The sequence below is a fragment of the Lynx canadensis genome, chromosome D1, assembly GCF_007474595.2.
Source record: "Lynx canadensis isolate LIC74 chromosome D1, mLynCan4.pri.v2, whole genome shotgun sequence".
Taxonomy (NCBI): Eukaryota; Metazoa; Chordata; class Mammalia; order Carnivora; family Felidae; genus Lynx; species Lynx canadensis.
In genome coordinates, this window is record NC_044312.2 from 60,269,746 (window position 1) to 60,286,248 (window position 16,503).

General features: G+C 44.2%; 1 protein-coding gene across 3 annotated transcripts in view; it reads left to right on the forward strand.

Moving 5' to 3' along the window:
- Positions 1-16,503, forward strand: part of STIM1 (stromal interaction molecule 1) — a 188,126-nt gene that overhangs the window by 104,698 nt on the left and 66,925 nt on the right. For all 3 annotated transcript variants that reach the window (XM_030333486.1, XM_030333488.1, XM_030333487.1), the window contains exon 2: positions 149-279. In XM_030333486.1, coding sequence (XP_030189346.1) covers positions 149-279 — 131 coding nt within the window. The remainder of the gene's footprint in view (positions 1-148; positions 280-16,503) is intronic.

Consider the following 16,503-nt stretch of genomic DNA (forward strand, 5'->3'; position numbering starts at 1 on the left):
CTGGATGAAACACTTTTCTCACTGTACAAATAGCTATTTAAGTGGCTACACGAGGCTTGAGGTGCTAGAGGCTAAGGACACTGAGACAGGTGGGTAGCAGAGGCCAGCAGTGCCCACAGCAATGTTGTCTCTTGCTTTTCCTGTACAGAGTTTTGCCGGATTGACAAGCCCCTGTGCCACAGTGAGGATGAGAAGCTCAGCTTTGATGCAGTCCGCAGCATCCACAAGCTGATGGACGACGATGCCAATGGTGACGTGGATGTAGAAGAAAGCGATGAGGTGAGCTCTCTCCCCCTGCCGTGGCTCCCTTCTCTTCCTGTTTGGACAGTCCCTGAAGGCTGCCTAGACACTCTTCCCTTTGGAGAGATGTTCTTGGTATTGGCTTGTTCTCTAGGAGCTCCTTCCTGTCAAAGGGAGTGATTCTCAGCAGAACAGCCCTGTAGGAGCCAGCCTGTCCGAGTGCAGGCCTGCTGTCTGTATGCCTGGACTGGCTCCCATCTGCCTACTGGCTAGAAGTACAACACTGACTGAGCTGTGCTGTTTGAGAGGGAGAGAGAGTCCCGAGGTTGGTTTCTATAGTTCCCCTGAACCCATATTGTAATCCTGCTGCAGATGGAGGGCATCAGTCTGTACTTGCTATGTACTCAGCCCTGTGTTGGCATGTAGGAGAGACATCAAAACAGTCATTATCTTGCCCTTTGGGAGTTTATAGTCTGTTCAGGAGGAAGAAACACATGTTCCTAGAAAGATTATTCTGAATTCCAGGCTGCGGTTGCTGGGAGCTGGTTGAGTGGTCCAGATAATAGGAGCGAGAGGAAACTCTAGATGGAAAAAGCTCTGTTATTGTTTCACCTTTTGGCATTACTACAGTTCCAATTCCACAGAGCCCAGAGTGCAAAGTCATCATGTGTGCAAAGATTGAAAGGTTTTAGTTGATTTCAAGCTCAACGTGGGCCGGCAGTTTGGTGAAGCTGCCAAGTTATGCCAAATCTTTAATAGTGATATGGTGTGTGTCATGAGATAGAGGTAAGCCTAGTTTTGAGTTCAGTCTTGGATCTCACATTGTCCAAGGTATTTGGAACAGTGCGAGCCTCTACAGAAAAGGGTGACCTGAATGCTGAAGGGTATGGACACTATGAAATGGAGAGCATTCAGTAGAACTTAGTATTTATAGGTATTTATTATGTATGTGCCAGGCACTATTGTAGACATGGGGATGTGGCAGTAAATAGGACACACACATCTGTCCTCCTATCATTTACAGTCTAGTGAAGAAACTTGAGCCTGGAAAAGAACAGATCCGGGTAATATAATTTATATCTCACATACATTAGAAGTGGAGGAATTAGATTTTTAAATAACGACGGTGATGGCGATGAAAACTGCAGCACCAGCTCTCCTTTATTGGATTCTTATTCTATGCCAGGCATGGTGTTAAGCTCATGGTGTTAAGGTAGTTACTCTTTTACCTTTCATAACAGCCTTTTGAAGTTGGTATTATTGTCAAGGACTGGAGCCTTGGAAAGGTGAAGCATTTTGTTCAAGGACACATTGGATATGAGCACAGATCTGATTTCAAAGCTTGTGCTATTAAGTACCGAGTATTGTTTCTCTTAAACTAAAGGCAGGACCAGGACCAATGTGGGAAAAGTAAAATATGGCCATATTCTTCTAGAATGAAGAATCGTCTAATAGTGCCATCTTGTCTTAGGAGAGGATTCCTTGGTAGGTACGTAGTAAACTCCCCATCATGGAAGATGGGCAGGTAGAATACAGCGCTCTATTGATTGGTTAGCAGAGGGGATCCTCGCATTAGGTTGAACTGGGTAATGTCTAAGTAATTTGTAAGAGGAGAAAAATAGACTTCCTGGAGCAGAAGCAGACATTTGGGTGGAGTGGAAGGGGTGGGGCTGCCTGAGTGGTAAGTAGGGAGCCAGTGTGAACACAGATGTGGCGGGGGGGGGGTGGGCTCTGACTAGAGCAGGGTGGGTGGGTTTGGTTGGATGGAGTGACTGTGGTGGAGGACTGCAGGACAAAAACCTGGAAAGGAAAGTGGGGCCCAGGCGACTAGGCTGAGAGATGAGTACTTATTGAACCTGGCAATTGTAGGTTCTTGAGCAAGGGCAACAGGCGTGATGAAAGTTTTGGTCGCATCTTGAAGTGGCACTGGCCCTCAAAGGACCCAGATTTTATTTGTCCACGATGGGAAAAGGACCATGTTCCTGGACGCAAATGAGGACTAGAGGTTTCCCTCTCTCAGGGGGCCTGGCCACAGGACTGGGGGATAGGTGGCACACCAATTAAGAAGGTGATATGATCTAAGATCCACAAATTCCTGGATATCCTTGTCACCCGCTCCTCCTTCTTTTTTCACTTTCTGCTGAATTGCTTTGTCAATGAGGGGAGGAAGAAAATGTTCTTTTTAGAGGAATGTTACCACAACAAAAAGCTCATCAGCACAAACTGTTCTAAAATAACACAAAAGCTGTCACCCTGCTCTTCTCTGTGCCAGTGGTGAGCTGTTCTTTTTCAGTGTAGCTTCTGCCTTGCTTTGGCTTCAACTTCTCTCCCGGCAGGCTCAGGCCTCTGGTGGTGAGAGGGGCCTGCCAGTCTGGGTTTTCACCATCGGTCACAAGCTACTGTCTTTGAAAGAGAAGGTAATGGTGGCAAAGTATGTGTGCTTAAGTCAGTCTAAACATGTATGAGACAACCTTGGAGTTCAGGTTCTAACTAGCATGTTGGGTGGACCGCTCAGAGCTTAGAATATTGGCTCATGGGTACTGAGCAGAGATGAGACCCTGGTTGTGCTGGCTATGATGGACCTGAGCTTTTTATGACCATTCGAAAGCACCACTGATTCCCCAAGGATTTTAGAGGAAGTCTGAAGGGATATCTTCAGGCTTCATTTGTTCAGCCTCATATCAGCAAGCTTTCCAGGTGACTGAACTATATAACCTCAGTTCTGGATCTTGTAAAATTTTAGCCATTTTTGAAATAAGTCTTTCTTTTTATAGATTATTGTGAACAGAGTGTTAACTTTCTTTGGATCATTCAGAACATGTCATCAGGCCTCTTCTATAACTACCCCAGGGCTTAGATTCCTATGTGCATTGTTGTGATTTCTTCTTATAATTTCCCTGTCTCTTCTTTGATTCATCCCCATTTCTAATTTCTGTTTACTTCTCTGTGAGCTATGAAATTAGACGTATGGTAAACTGAGACTCAGCAGGCATTGTATAGGAAATATGTAATCATTGGCATGTGGGGCAGCCAGTTTGGCTGCTCCAGTACTGTCTTTGTTTGCTTCTGTCCTAGTTAGCAGAGCTATGGATTGTGGGCCCTTCAGATGAGCAAGGTGGCATTATTGGTGATGGTGCCCTTCTTGGCAAAGCTGGGAGGGAGTTCTACCAGGCCAACAGCATGGAAATTCATGACCTGTGTTGTACTGAGACTTCTGGTGGGGACACTGCCTGTGGGCAATGGATTTGCTACAGTGGGATGGTCCTATCAGGTTGTTCTGACAGTCTGAGGTGGACAGACAGAGGCTGTCTAAACCTGCTGTCCCTTCATGAGCACTGGGTGTTGTATGTAAGCAATAAACCACAGTAATCTACCCCAAAAACCAAGAGCACTTTACACACTGTGTGTTAGCCAATTTGATAATAAGTTATATTAAAACAAACAAACAAACAAACAAACAAAACCATTGTCCCTTCAACTGGATCCCTACAAGGAAAATCAAGGGCATTTATCCAGCCATTAAACAAATTTTTGTTGAATACCTGTTGTAGGACTATGGATTCCGTAACAAACAAAATGGATACGACTTTAGTTTTTATAGAGCTTGCATTCTAGTGGTCTGTATGTCACAGGCAATTAAATGAGAAGGAAAATTCTGAAATTAGGAAGAACTGTGATTATAGTAGTTTAGTGACTTCCCCTTTAATTTTCTCAGGTAAAATGGTGGTTAATGATTCCTACCCTTGCAGGGCTGTTGTCAGAATTCAGGGAGAAAAGTGCTGGTAAAGTTTCCAGCACAAATAACTCCCAAACTCTACAGAAACCAAACAAGTCAACACAACATGGGAAAAAATTTGAACAGACACTTCATCAAAGAAGATATATGGATGACAATTAAACACATGGAAAGATGCTCAATATCACTAGCCATTAGGGAAGTACAAATTAAGACCACAGCATGATAGCACCACACATCCATCAGAATGTCTGAAATTAAAAAATGGACAACACCAAGTGCCAGGCGAGGAGGTAGAGCCACCAGAACTTTTGCTTATAGAGTTTCTTAGAAAGTTAAACACAATTCACTACATGCTCCAGCAATTCTGCTTCTCGGTATTTATCCCTATAGATAAATGAAAATTTATATTCACACTAAGACTTGTACACAAATGTTCATAGCAGCTTTATTCATAAGCGCCAAAAACTGGACAAAAGTAAATGTCCTTCAATGTGTGAATGGATAAACAAACTATGGAAAACTGCTCAGCAATTAAAAGGAGTGAACTATTGATGCACACAACATAGATGGATCTCAAAGGCCTTATATTGAGGGAAAGAAAGCAGACTCAAAAAGTTAACGTGCTGTATGATTCCATCTACATGACATTCTGAGAAAGTAGGGATGGGAGCTAGGCCAGTGGTTACTAGGGGTTAGGAATGTGGGGAGGGTTTCATTATCAAGGGGCAGAATGACAGAATTTTGGGGGGGTAATAGAATTTTCCTGTGTCTGGGTTGTGGGACAGTTAGAAGAATCTAAATATGTTTCAAAACTCATATGACTATATACCCCTGCCCCCCCCCCCCCAAAGTTAATTTCATCATGTGTTAGTTAAGAAAAAAGTTGCCAGTATAGTACCAGACACACAATTCAAGCTCAGTGAATGCTGGTTATTTTCCCCTTTCTGTTTCTTCTGTATTTCCCAGAAAGTTACCTGTATCTGACAGTTGTATTTTAATGTTTGTTTAACTGATGTGTTTCTCTCACCAGACTGTGAGACTTTTCAGGGCAGGGACTGGCCTTATTTGGTTATTTTGCCTTTGTTTCCCCAATGCCCAGCAGAGCCCTGTACAGAATATGTGCTTAATTTAATCATTGGGTGGAATGACTGGCTGATATCTGGGTAGCAGCATAGTGTCTGGCTGAGAAGGGAGGCTTGAGCAAGGGTGTGATCACACATTTTGAGGGGGGAGTGGATGGTTAGGTAGCAGTATGAGCCCAGGAAGCTGCAAAATCAACTTAGGCTTTTGTTAGTGTCTGTGCAGTGTGGCGTAGCAGCATAGCACAGGGTTGAGAAGTGGTGCTCTGGAGCCACACAGACCTAGGTTTAAACCTGGCTCTGCCTTCAGCAGCCATGGAAACTTGAAGAAGTTACTTCATTTCCTTGAGCCTCAGTTTCTTCATTGGAAGTGGAGTGATAAGAGTAGGCATCCCATGAGTTTGTTGCTAAGATTAAATGAAATAATGCATACAGAGCACTCAGTACCATGCCTGGCATAAGGAAGAGGCTCAGTAATGGTTAGTTTTTGCTATTATTATTATTGTTATTGTTTTCATCAGAAAGCACATACATTTTAATTCAGACAGGCCTGTATTCAAAACTTGGCTTTGCCACTTACTGTGTGACAAAAAAGCAAGTAACTTCACCTCTCCAAGCCTCAGTTTACTCAGCTGATTGAGGAGATCTTTGCAGGGTTGTTGTAAGAATTTAATGCATGCAAAGGGCTGACGCAGGATTTCATGGTTTTTCCTCCCTCGGGGTGGTGGTACAGATAGTGAGGGCTGGCCTATATGGCAAGACTTCCAGATCAGCTCTCTCATCCCACGGCACCGGCGCCACAGTGTTCAGCTCTGGGAGCCACCCCCAGCAGCTTGGCTGACTTGACTAGGACCAGAGCGCCACAGGAGGCAGTTCTATGTGCGCCCGAGTAGCTGCTATGAAGGGGGTGGGGCATGACAGAGCAGGGCCACACTTTTCTAGGGGCTGCAACTCCTCTAGCTGCTCCCCCAGCCTCCTGTCTGTATGCCTGTGTGCTTTAAAAAAGATTTACGTGAGAACTTCTCATTTCCCCCCACCCATGTGGAAGGCTAGAGGAGTTTCGAACAACAAAGCCGTATTATAGTACTGTCACCAGATCTGTTTGACTTTAGCAGGGTAGGAGTTGACTTGCTTTCCACCTTTTTCACTGCCCCACCAAGAGGCATGCTTGGTTGTGGGAGGCTCTGTGAGTCGGGAAGGATGGAACCTCGCACTAAGTGGAATCAGGGCTGGGGGAACTCAACTTTGAGAGGAGCGCTTCCACTTGCAAACCCCAGAGGCCAGCAGGAATTGGACTTGGTGGGAGGTGGTATATAAGGAGGGTAGGGAGAAGCCCTCTGTGCTTCTTGCATATAAGCAGTGCTGTGGCCAGGCTGGGCTAATTTGGTTGAGGGCGAGTAACTGAGTTATGCCCAGAAGTTATCAGCATGTTTAATAATAATTGCTTTCCCTCCTCTGCCTTTGGGCCTCATTTCCTTACATCCAGATAGCTGTAGACACCTCCAAGTGCTCTCTTGCCTCTAGCATCCCTTTACCAGCCCGTGTTGTTCATGCTGCCAGCGGTCTTCCTAAGTTACGTTTTGGTTTCATGTGTCCTGCATGATTTTCTTTTCTTATTCCTTCTGACTATCTGTGTCTAGCACTCCATCCCTTCAAATCTGGCCTTGGTCTTTCTTAAGACTCTCTGCACCTACCTCCTACCACTCTGGTCTGACCCTGGTCCTCACTGTCTCGTAGCTGTTCCATGCTTATTGCAGGCCCCTTTCTCTGCTCAGCTAGTTCTCCCTAGCTGGAGTTAACTTCTTATATCCCTCCCTTCAACCCTTGGCCCTGTCCGTATCTGTCTTAGGTGTCCTCTGGAATGCTCCAGACTCATTTTAAGTGTGTGAACTTTCCCTGATTTTCCCACCCCCACTGATTTCTCTCATCCCCGTACCAATTCCCATAGCACACATTCTATATCAACTCAATTTAGCACGTAATTAGAATGTCTTGCTTTGTGCCCTAATGATTTTGATTGTATTATCTTACCTATAAGTTTGTCTTTTTTGCACTATTACTGGAATTACTGAAGCACAACTCTGATCATTACTTCTCCCTTGTAAAGGGAATGCAATGGAAGAGGACCATCCTTACCACGTGTCAAGCCATGTTCCAGCTGATGGCTCGTACAGTGTCATTTAATGCTCAACCACTCTATGAGCTAGGTGTTATTAATCGTCTTTTAGAGGCCATTTAACTATAAGAGTGGCCTGCCTTTACTTACTAAATTAGTCTTCACTATCTAAACCTGCCTGTCGGTGCTCCCACAATCTGCCTTTAGCTCTCCTGACTAGTTCACGTTACACTGCATTCCCCTACTTTATCCTGCAACCACTTCCAATATGTTCTCTCTATCCTGTCACTGTGCCTTTGCTTTAGATACATTTTCATCTCAGCATCTCTCTGCCTCTCCTCTTGCCTGTAAAAATTCACTCATCCACCAAAGCCTAGATCAGGGTGTCTCAACCTCAGCATTAGTGGCATTTTGGGCTAGATGATTCTTGGTTGTAGGGAGCTATCTTGTACACTGTGGGATGTTTCGCAGCATCCCTAACCTTTATACACTAGATGTTGTAGCAAACCTCCACCATCACTCCTTACCCCAGAAGTTGTGACAACCAAAATATCTCTATTGCCGATTGCCCTGGGGGACAGAAGTGCCCCTGGTTGAGAACTGCTGGCCTAGATTAAATGTTTTCTCCTAGAAATCTTATTGTTTCTTTATGTGGGAAGTAATTGGCATGAATCTCTCATTTGGCATATCGCTCTGCTCTGTATTGTAATTAGTTGTCTGTCTGACTAGATTGTGGTTGCCTTCAGGGGCAGGAACCAGGTCTTATTTATTTATCACTGTGTCTCACACAGTGCTTGGTACAGGGCCTTACACACAAAGGTGGTGAGTTAAGTTTTTTTTTGAAATTTGAATTTGAAAGCAGTGATCCTGTCTTATCACTGAGTGCCCCTTAAATTATTTCCTTAGGGCAGAGCTAGAGTCCAGGGTTGGCTGGCCAGTGGTAGTGGGGCAGGGTGCTTTGGATTTGTGAGTTCCTGGCCAGGATGGTGGCCGGCTCAGTGGTGGGATGTTTCTAGGAGAGCTAGGGTCTAGGATACAGATATGATATTGCTTAGTGTATGATGTGTGTGTCTGACCTCTGTGACCCCTTCCTTATCTTTCTACCCTATGCTGTGAATCACATACAGAATCTGGGCGGAGGTGAAATCACTGTAGTTAAAATAATAGGGAAGACTTAGGGGCACCTGGGTGGCTCAGTCGGTTAAGTGTTCGACTTTGGCTCAGGTCATGATCTCATGGTTCGTGGGTTCGAGCCCCGCATCGGGCTCTGTGCTGGCAGCTCAGCCTGGAGCCTGTTTCAGATCTGTGTCTCCCTCTCTCTCTCTCTCTCTCTCTCTCTCTCTCTCTCTCTCTGCCCCTCTCCTGCTCACACTCTGCCTTTGCCTCTCTCTCTCAAAAATAAATAAACATAAAAAAATAAATAAAATAATAGGGGAGACTTAGAGAAAAACATGTACAAAGAGGGCAGAGATGAACACAAGGAAAAAAGACACAGAATGCTGAAAGGCTATGTGACTGAGCAAAAGTACACACGGGCTTTGGAGCAAGAAAGATGAGGGTTTTAGGTGTACTTTCATCAACTGTGAGTTGCGTGACCTTGGAAAGTTTCTTAAATCTCTGTGAGCTTTCATTTTCTCATGGTCACATGGGGGCAGTAGTCTCTGCCTTGAAGGATTATAGCCAAGATGAAATGAAATCATGTGTAGAAAGTGCCCAGCCTGTGGTTTCGTTCACAGTGGTAGCACCACTGTGTCTTCTCCTCCTGCTACTGCTTCTGCCCACCTGGCCTGAGGTGGCTGCTTTACATATACTCTCTCATGGAATCTTTACAAGAAACCTGTGGGGCAGGTATTAATCTTTCCATATAACCAATAAGGAAACTGAGACTGAAATTAGCACATAGTTACCTGTTTTGGGGGTTATTGCAACTCAGATCTGCATCAGGCTGATGAAAATGTTCTTTTTAAAAAAAATTTTTTTTTTAATGTTTATTTATTTTTGAGACAGAGACAGACAGAGCATGAATTGGGGAGGGTCAGAGAGAGAGTGGGAGACACAGAATCCGAAGCAGGCTCCAGGCTCTGAGCTGTCAGCACAAAGCCTGACATGGGGCTCGAACTCATGAACCGTGAGATCATGACCTGAGCCGAAGTCGGAGGCTCAACTGACTGAACCACCCAGGCGCCCCTGATGAAAATGTTCTAAACTTGTGGTGAGGTTGCACACCTCTGAATATGCTAAAAACTCTTGAGTTGCCCACTAAATTGGTATGTAAATTATATCTAAATAAAGATGTTAAAAAAATAAAATTGTCACTACAACATTTGTTGGTGTTACGGTCACCTCCCACTTGCCTTGCTATATAGCCCAACCCATAGGAACCCCTAGGACTCTATAGAATAAACACTTTGAAAACCGTGTTGATTTCTGTCTCAGTGCCCCCCACTCCTAACTTTGACAGATATGCAGAGGTGCTTCTAAGTCTCAAGTGCCATGGTTTCTGGAAGCAGAGATCCATGGTTAGCTGATAGCTAGTTTGCTTGCTTCTGGGTAGGTATGGATGGCTTTTGAGGATACCAGACTGAAGAGCCCTGGGACATTCTCTTTGGGAGAATTCTTCCTCTTTTTCTCTCCCACCCTCCCCGCTTCCCTCCCTCCCATCCTCCCTTCTCCCTCCTCCTCCCTTCCCACCTCCTTCCTGTCCTCCCTTTTTCTTTTTTGTAGCTGTCACTTATGGGAAAGCTAAGATGGCAAGAAAGCTATGGGGAGAGCCCAGGTGGTAATTCCTTCTCACCCACATACCAGGAACCTGAATCAGATTCTTGGCACTTGCTATATGGAGCTTCAGGAGGGGACATGTCAGAGGCACTTGGCTAAATAGCCCTGGTATTATTTTTCCTGGATTCACCTTGTGCTCCAGGCCTCCCTCTGACTCCCACTGCTGCTGCCATGCTGGCCCATAGGAAGCAGACCTCTCCTCTTGGTCTCTGGACCCAATCCTGAACATAGATTTCCTGGCTTCCTCTTTGAATAACTTTGACAGCCTGGAGCTTTTGCTTTTTTTTTTTTTTTTTTTTTTTTTTTTTTTTAATGTTTACTATATGCAGCAAGTAGGGCAGAAAAGAAATAATTGCAAACAATTTTTTCAGATAACCTCAGCATAGGTTTCTGCGTATACATTTCTGTTGCCGCGGTAATTCTTCTTTGACCTGAAGGATTGTTACAGTTTGGAGGCATCTCTCTGGTTTTTTGCCTTCCAGCTTCCTGCTGGTCTCCTGGTGCAATCAACATCTTATCTCTTTCCCTGCAGAACATTCTGACCTCCTGCCCTTAATGTAGGTAAAGCACAGTCTGAAGTCTGCTCAGGCCTTTTGGACAGAACAGAGATGAGTGATACTGTGAATGACATCATTCTTCAGGTGAAACCTGGTCCTTAGGCTAAGGGAATGACCTGTCCCCCATTTTTTCTTGTAAATACTTAATTGTAGGGCGGCTGTAGCATTCACCTACCAACCCCCACTGAGTTCAAATTCTGTGGCCTTGCTCATGCATTCAGTCCAAACTCTTGTGAGTTTTTTAGAATAAAGTATGTGGACATTGACTTCTTAAAAGTCTAAGCATAAGCTTTGGCGTCTGACCTGAATTCAAATCCAAACTTTGCAGTGTAGATCTGTGAGTAATTTGGAGCCTCACTTTCCTCATCTGTAAAGTAGAGATGAAAATAAGATACTCTTTGCTATTGATAAGCCCTCAGGCTGGTGAGAGAGGCAGACATGTAAACTGGCAACAACAATAGCACGTTTTCAGGACTGTAATGGTGGTGTGCACAGGGGCTGCGGGGGGGGGGGTAGTGGTGGGAGCTGCGGTTTGCAAGAGAAATAAGGGTGAGGTCAACTAACGTGCTGGTGTAGCAGAAGATACATTGTCAGCCAGCACTCAGGGAAGGGTACCAGTTGCTACACAAGCTGAGCTACACATCAGAGGGAGTAGGCCTAGTTTGCAATCTGTCCCAGTGCCTTAGCCAGATACAGGATGAAGCAGCAGCTCCCCCAGATGGTACCGCTCATGTTTCCAGGAAAACCCAGACGGTTTGCTTTGACAGGGGAATTCGTTCTCACTACGCAGACTGTTGTTTTCCTTCCCCATTCTTTGTTGGTGAGTCGGCTTTGTCTGTTCTGGATTGCAATCCTGTTGATGACAGAGATTAGGTAGATTTGTAAGACTCCTCTGTGTGTGTGTCTATATATGTGTATGTGTCTTTATGTGCCTTTGTGGTTGTTTCTTTGTATGTGTGTGTACATCATTTTATGCCTTTTTGTATTTGTGTGTGTCTTTTTGTATTTAGACGTGTCTGTGTGTATGACAAGAAGTGGAGGGAGGGGAAGGGTGCCTGCGTGGCTCCATTGGTTAAGTGTCTGACTCTCAATTTCAGCTCAGGTCGTGATCTCACACTTCCTGAGATTGAGCCCCTTGTTGGGCTGTGCGCTGACAAGTAGGAACCTGCTTGGGACTCTCTCTCTCCACCTCTCTGTCTCTGCCCCTCCCTGACCTCTCAAAATAAATAAACAAAAAAAAAAAAAAAAAAAAAAAAAGGCAGAGGGAGGGAGGAAACCAAGCTGAGGAAATAGGACTTGAGAGAAAGCCCATAAGCCAGGTCAAAGATCAAAGAGAAGGTTAGGAACAAATGGTTAGGCAACAGTACAGTATGCGGGACCTGGAGATAAAAACAGAGTTAGAAGTACAATCGGGAACCCAAAGACACTGTTAATCTAGGCTGTAAAGTGGTAGGCAGAGTGCAGGGGTGGGTCATCTAGCAGCCAGAAATGGTCAAGCCAGCAGAGAGAGGACAGCCCTGCTGCAGGTATCAAGCTTCTGAATCTTCCTGTCCAAGGAGGAGTCAGCGGCTGGCTTGCAAGGCCGTCAGACCTAACTGGTGTTTGTGTTTGTTTATGCAGGTCTCTCCGTGCATGTCCGTGCATGTGTACCACATCCAGTGTCCTCTGTGGCAGTAGAAACAACGGGTTTTCAGTGCGATGTCTGATCCACCTGAGGACTCGTGACCCCCCATTATTTGTTCTCATGTCCTCCCCTACTGCCCCTTCTTTCTCTTTTTCTCCCTTCCTTCTCCAAGCGTATTTTGTGTCTGCTGTCTCCTGGACGCTGGAGATGCAAAGACTTTCTACCTGCAAAGAGCTCATATAACTAGTGAGGCAGAAGAACATACGTGTCCTAATAGGTGTTGTGATGAGGGATTGGTACTGCATGCTCTGGAATTTTAAGAAAAGGGAATTTAATTCATCCTAGGATTCCAGGAAATAAAACCCAGAAGAGGTAATGGCTGGGTTTAATTCTGGCAGATGAATAGGAGTTAACCTGGGACAAAGGGGAGAAAGGTATAGCAAGTGAAGGAACGTGAGTGATGTCCTTGGATCTGTGAAGTCACAGGTTCCTTTAATTCAAGCATAGAACATCACAGTGGGACAGGGAGGGAGAGGCTGGAGATGAGTTGAAGTGGAAATGGCAGGCATTAGCCAGATTCTTAACATACTGAGGAACTTGAATTTTATCCCAAAGATGATGAACTGCAAGGATTGTAAACAGAGATGGGGCTCATTCTAATTGACAGGATGTCTGGGGTGGGCTTTGCAGAGCAGGTGAAACTAGAACTTGTTTGTTTGTTTGTTTTATTTATTTATTTATTTATTTATTTATTTATTTATTTATTTATTTTAAAAGTTTATTTATTTTGAGAGAGACAGAGACAGCACAAGTGGGGAAGGAGCGGGGGGGGGGGGGGGGAGGGTGGGCACAAACAGGCTTTGTGCTGCCAGTGCAGAGCCTGAGCCCGATGTGGGGCTCAAACTCATGAAACTGCAAGATCATGACCTGAGTTGAAACCAAGAGTTAGACACTTCACCTACTGGGCCACCCAGGTACCCCTTGACCTTGATTTTTAAAGATGAACAGGGCTTACTGATGAAAAGAAGGAGAAGCAGAAAAGAGGAACTTATGAGTAAAGGCAGGAGGCAAAATATATGACAAGTTTGGGAGACATCAAGTAGGGAGGTGTTTAGACAAAAGTTTCTTTATAAGAAAGGGGCATCTTCAATGGCTGGTATGTGGCTCCAATAAGATAATGAATGTTAAGAATCCTTTGTAAACCATGATGCTGCATGAAAATGTCACTAGTGGTGTTGTTATCCAGCTTCTTCTCTTTCCCTTCCATGCCCGGCAACGCCAGGCTCTCCCAGGTGTAGGTCAGGTAGGTGTGAACAAGGCAGTGTGGCGCAGTGTGGCGCTGACTAGGTCCTCTTTCATCTCACCACCTGGCGTCTTGGGGAGGAGGAGGAGCTAAGATTAGAAGTCTCTGGGACTCAGAGGCCGGGTGCTGGAATGAGCCCTCCTGCCAAGGGATCTGGGTTCAAAGTAGTCAAACATTTATGAAGCACCTCCTATGTATAGGCGCTGTGGGGGACTGTGCCTTACATGATCTGCATTTTATAGGCTTATGGTGACATTGTGAATAAGTAGTAGAGATGGGATTATAGTCTGTATCTGTGAGATTTTTTCCTATTTCACTTCACAAGCCTTGTGATGTCTCTGGGTGGTGAGCAATCTCGCTGATTAGTGCAGGGTGGAAAACTCTGTGGGATCTAAGGTAGTGTGGGTTTGGGAGGATTGGAGAGAGAGTTTCTGGGCTCTGTGTTTGGGATTGAGCCATAGCCCCTTCCTCCACATACAACAGTGGTTCTTGCTTTCAAGGACTGACTCTCCTCTCTATATCTGTCTTACCTTGGTGCTTTCCACAGGTCTGATTAATCTCTGTGTCCTTGGATCCCAGCACAAGGAATGTCACAGAGTCATGCCCAGTAAATGGCTGGTTGGGCAAATGAATGAATAAATGCCTCATGTTTTGTTTTGTTTTTTTTTTTAAGTTTATTTACTTTGAGAGTGAGAGTGCAGTGCAAGCAAGGGAGGGGCAGAGAGAGAAGGAGAGGGAGAGAATCCCAAGTAGGCTCTGCACTGTCAGCACGGATCCGAATGTGGGGTTTGAACTCACGAACCGGGAGATCATGACCTGAGCCAAAATCAAGAGTCAGATGTTTAACCTACTGAGCCACCCAGGCGCTCCATGAATAAATGCCTCTTAATAAAGGCTTCTAGAACCCCTAATGTCTTCACTACTCCCTCTGCCTTCTCTTGTGGTACTGTGATGCCCTAATAGATTTTGTTCTTAAGGACAGTTTTGTTTTTGTTTTTGTTTTGGTATTGTTGTTTGACACATAAGCCTAAATTCTCCCTTTTACAGTTGATTAGGAGCCAGAATGTTGTTAAAGAGGAACATGAGTTTGTCTTGCTCTTTTTTTTTTTTTTTTTTAAGTTAGCTCTACACCCAGTCTGGGACTTGAACTCTTAACCCCAAGATCAAGTTGCATGCTTGACTGACTGAGCCAGCCAGGTGCCCCCATTTTACTCCTTTATATTCTCTGTTCCCAAGCCTTTCCCCCTATCCTCTCACTGCCCAAAGGTAAGTGGGATTTAAAAGGCACACATGGTGAACCCTCAACTCTTTTGTCAGGTGTTCTATTTTGGAAATGGAGTCCAGGAGGTTTTCCTGCTATTAAGTGCTTGGCTGGATGCATGTCTGAGAATCTTGGAAAGCCATGCCTAGGGATAGCAGTATGGAGAAGAGACTGAGAGAGGAATCAAAGTTGATTCTTCTTTATGGGAATTGTAAGGGAGAGAGAGTTCCTTAATACCTGAAGCTGTAATAGAGGGAGTAGGTGCTAGTCCAGGGATCAGCAAACTATGACCCCTTTCCTGTTTTTTGTACAGTCTATAAACTAACAATAGCTTTTACATTTTTAAATAGTTGGGGGGAAATCCAAAGAAGAGTTTTGTGACATGTGAAATTTACATAAATTCAAATTTCAGTGTCCATAAATATAAAGTTTTATTGGTTCAGAGCTACTCTTACTCATTTACATATTGTCTATGACTATTTTCACTCAAGAACAGAGTTGAGCAGTTGTAACAGAGACCGTATGGTCTATGAAGTCTAAAATATTTACTGCCTGGTTCTTTACAGAAAAAAAATTGCCTGGTCTCTGGTTTAACCCATCAAGTTTTTAAAAACAGATTTATTAACATATAATGCATATACCGTATAATTTACCCATTTAAAGCATACAATTCAATGGTTATGAGTATATTCATAGATATGTGCAGCCATTGCCACAGTCAATTTCAGAAACTTTTCATCACCTCAAAGAGAAACCTTCATATACTTTGGCTATTGTTCCCCTATCTTCCTATTCCTCACAGCCCTAAGCAACTACTAATCAACTTTATGTATTCATATATTTGCCTATACTGGACATTTCCTACAAATGGAATCACATAATATGTGGTCCTTTGTGACTGGCTTATTTCATTCACCTAGTGTAAGGTTTTCAAGGTTCATCCATGTTGTAGTACATGTCAGAACTCTATTCCTTTTTATGGCTGAATAATATTCTATTGTATAGGCACACTACATTTTGCTTTTTCCCTCATCAGATGATGGACATTTATTATGCTTTTACCTTTTGGTTGTTATGAAAAATGCTGCTATCAATATGTACAAGTTTTTGTGGGCACGGGTTTTTATTTCTCTTGGGTATATACCTAGGAGTGTAATTACTGGGTCATATGGTAACTTTGTGTTTACCTGTCTGAGGAACTGCCAGACTGTTTTCCAAGGTGGCTGAACCATTTTACATTCATGCCAACAATGTGTGAGCATTTCGATTTCCCCATATCCTTACTGGCACTTGTTATTGGCTATTTTTTAATTACAGCCATCCTTGTGGATGTGAAATAATATTTCATTACGGTTTTGGTTTGCATGACTAATGATGTCAAATATCTTTTCAAGTGGTTATTGACCATTTGTATATCTTCTTTGGATAAATGTTTTATTCCTGTCCTTTGGCCATTTTTTAATTGGGCTGTTTGTCTTTTTACTATTGAGTTGTTAAAGTTCTTATATCCTAGATATATACAAGTCTCTTATCAGATACATCATTTGCAATATTTTCTCCCAGTCTGGAGGTTGACCTTTCGCTTTCTTTTTTTAAAAAAAAATGTTAATGTTTGTTTATTTTTTGAGAGAGAGCACGCGCGCATGAGTGGGGAAGGGGCAGAGAGAGAGGGAGACACAGAATCCGAAGCGGGCTCCAGGCTCCGAGCTGTCGAGCTGTCCGCACAGAGCCCAACGTGGGGCTCGAACTCACCGACCTCGAGATCATGACCTGAGCATGCTCAACCAGCTGAGCCACCCAGGGGCC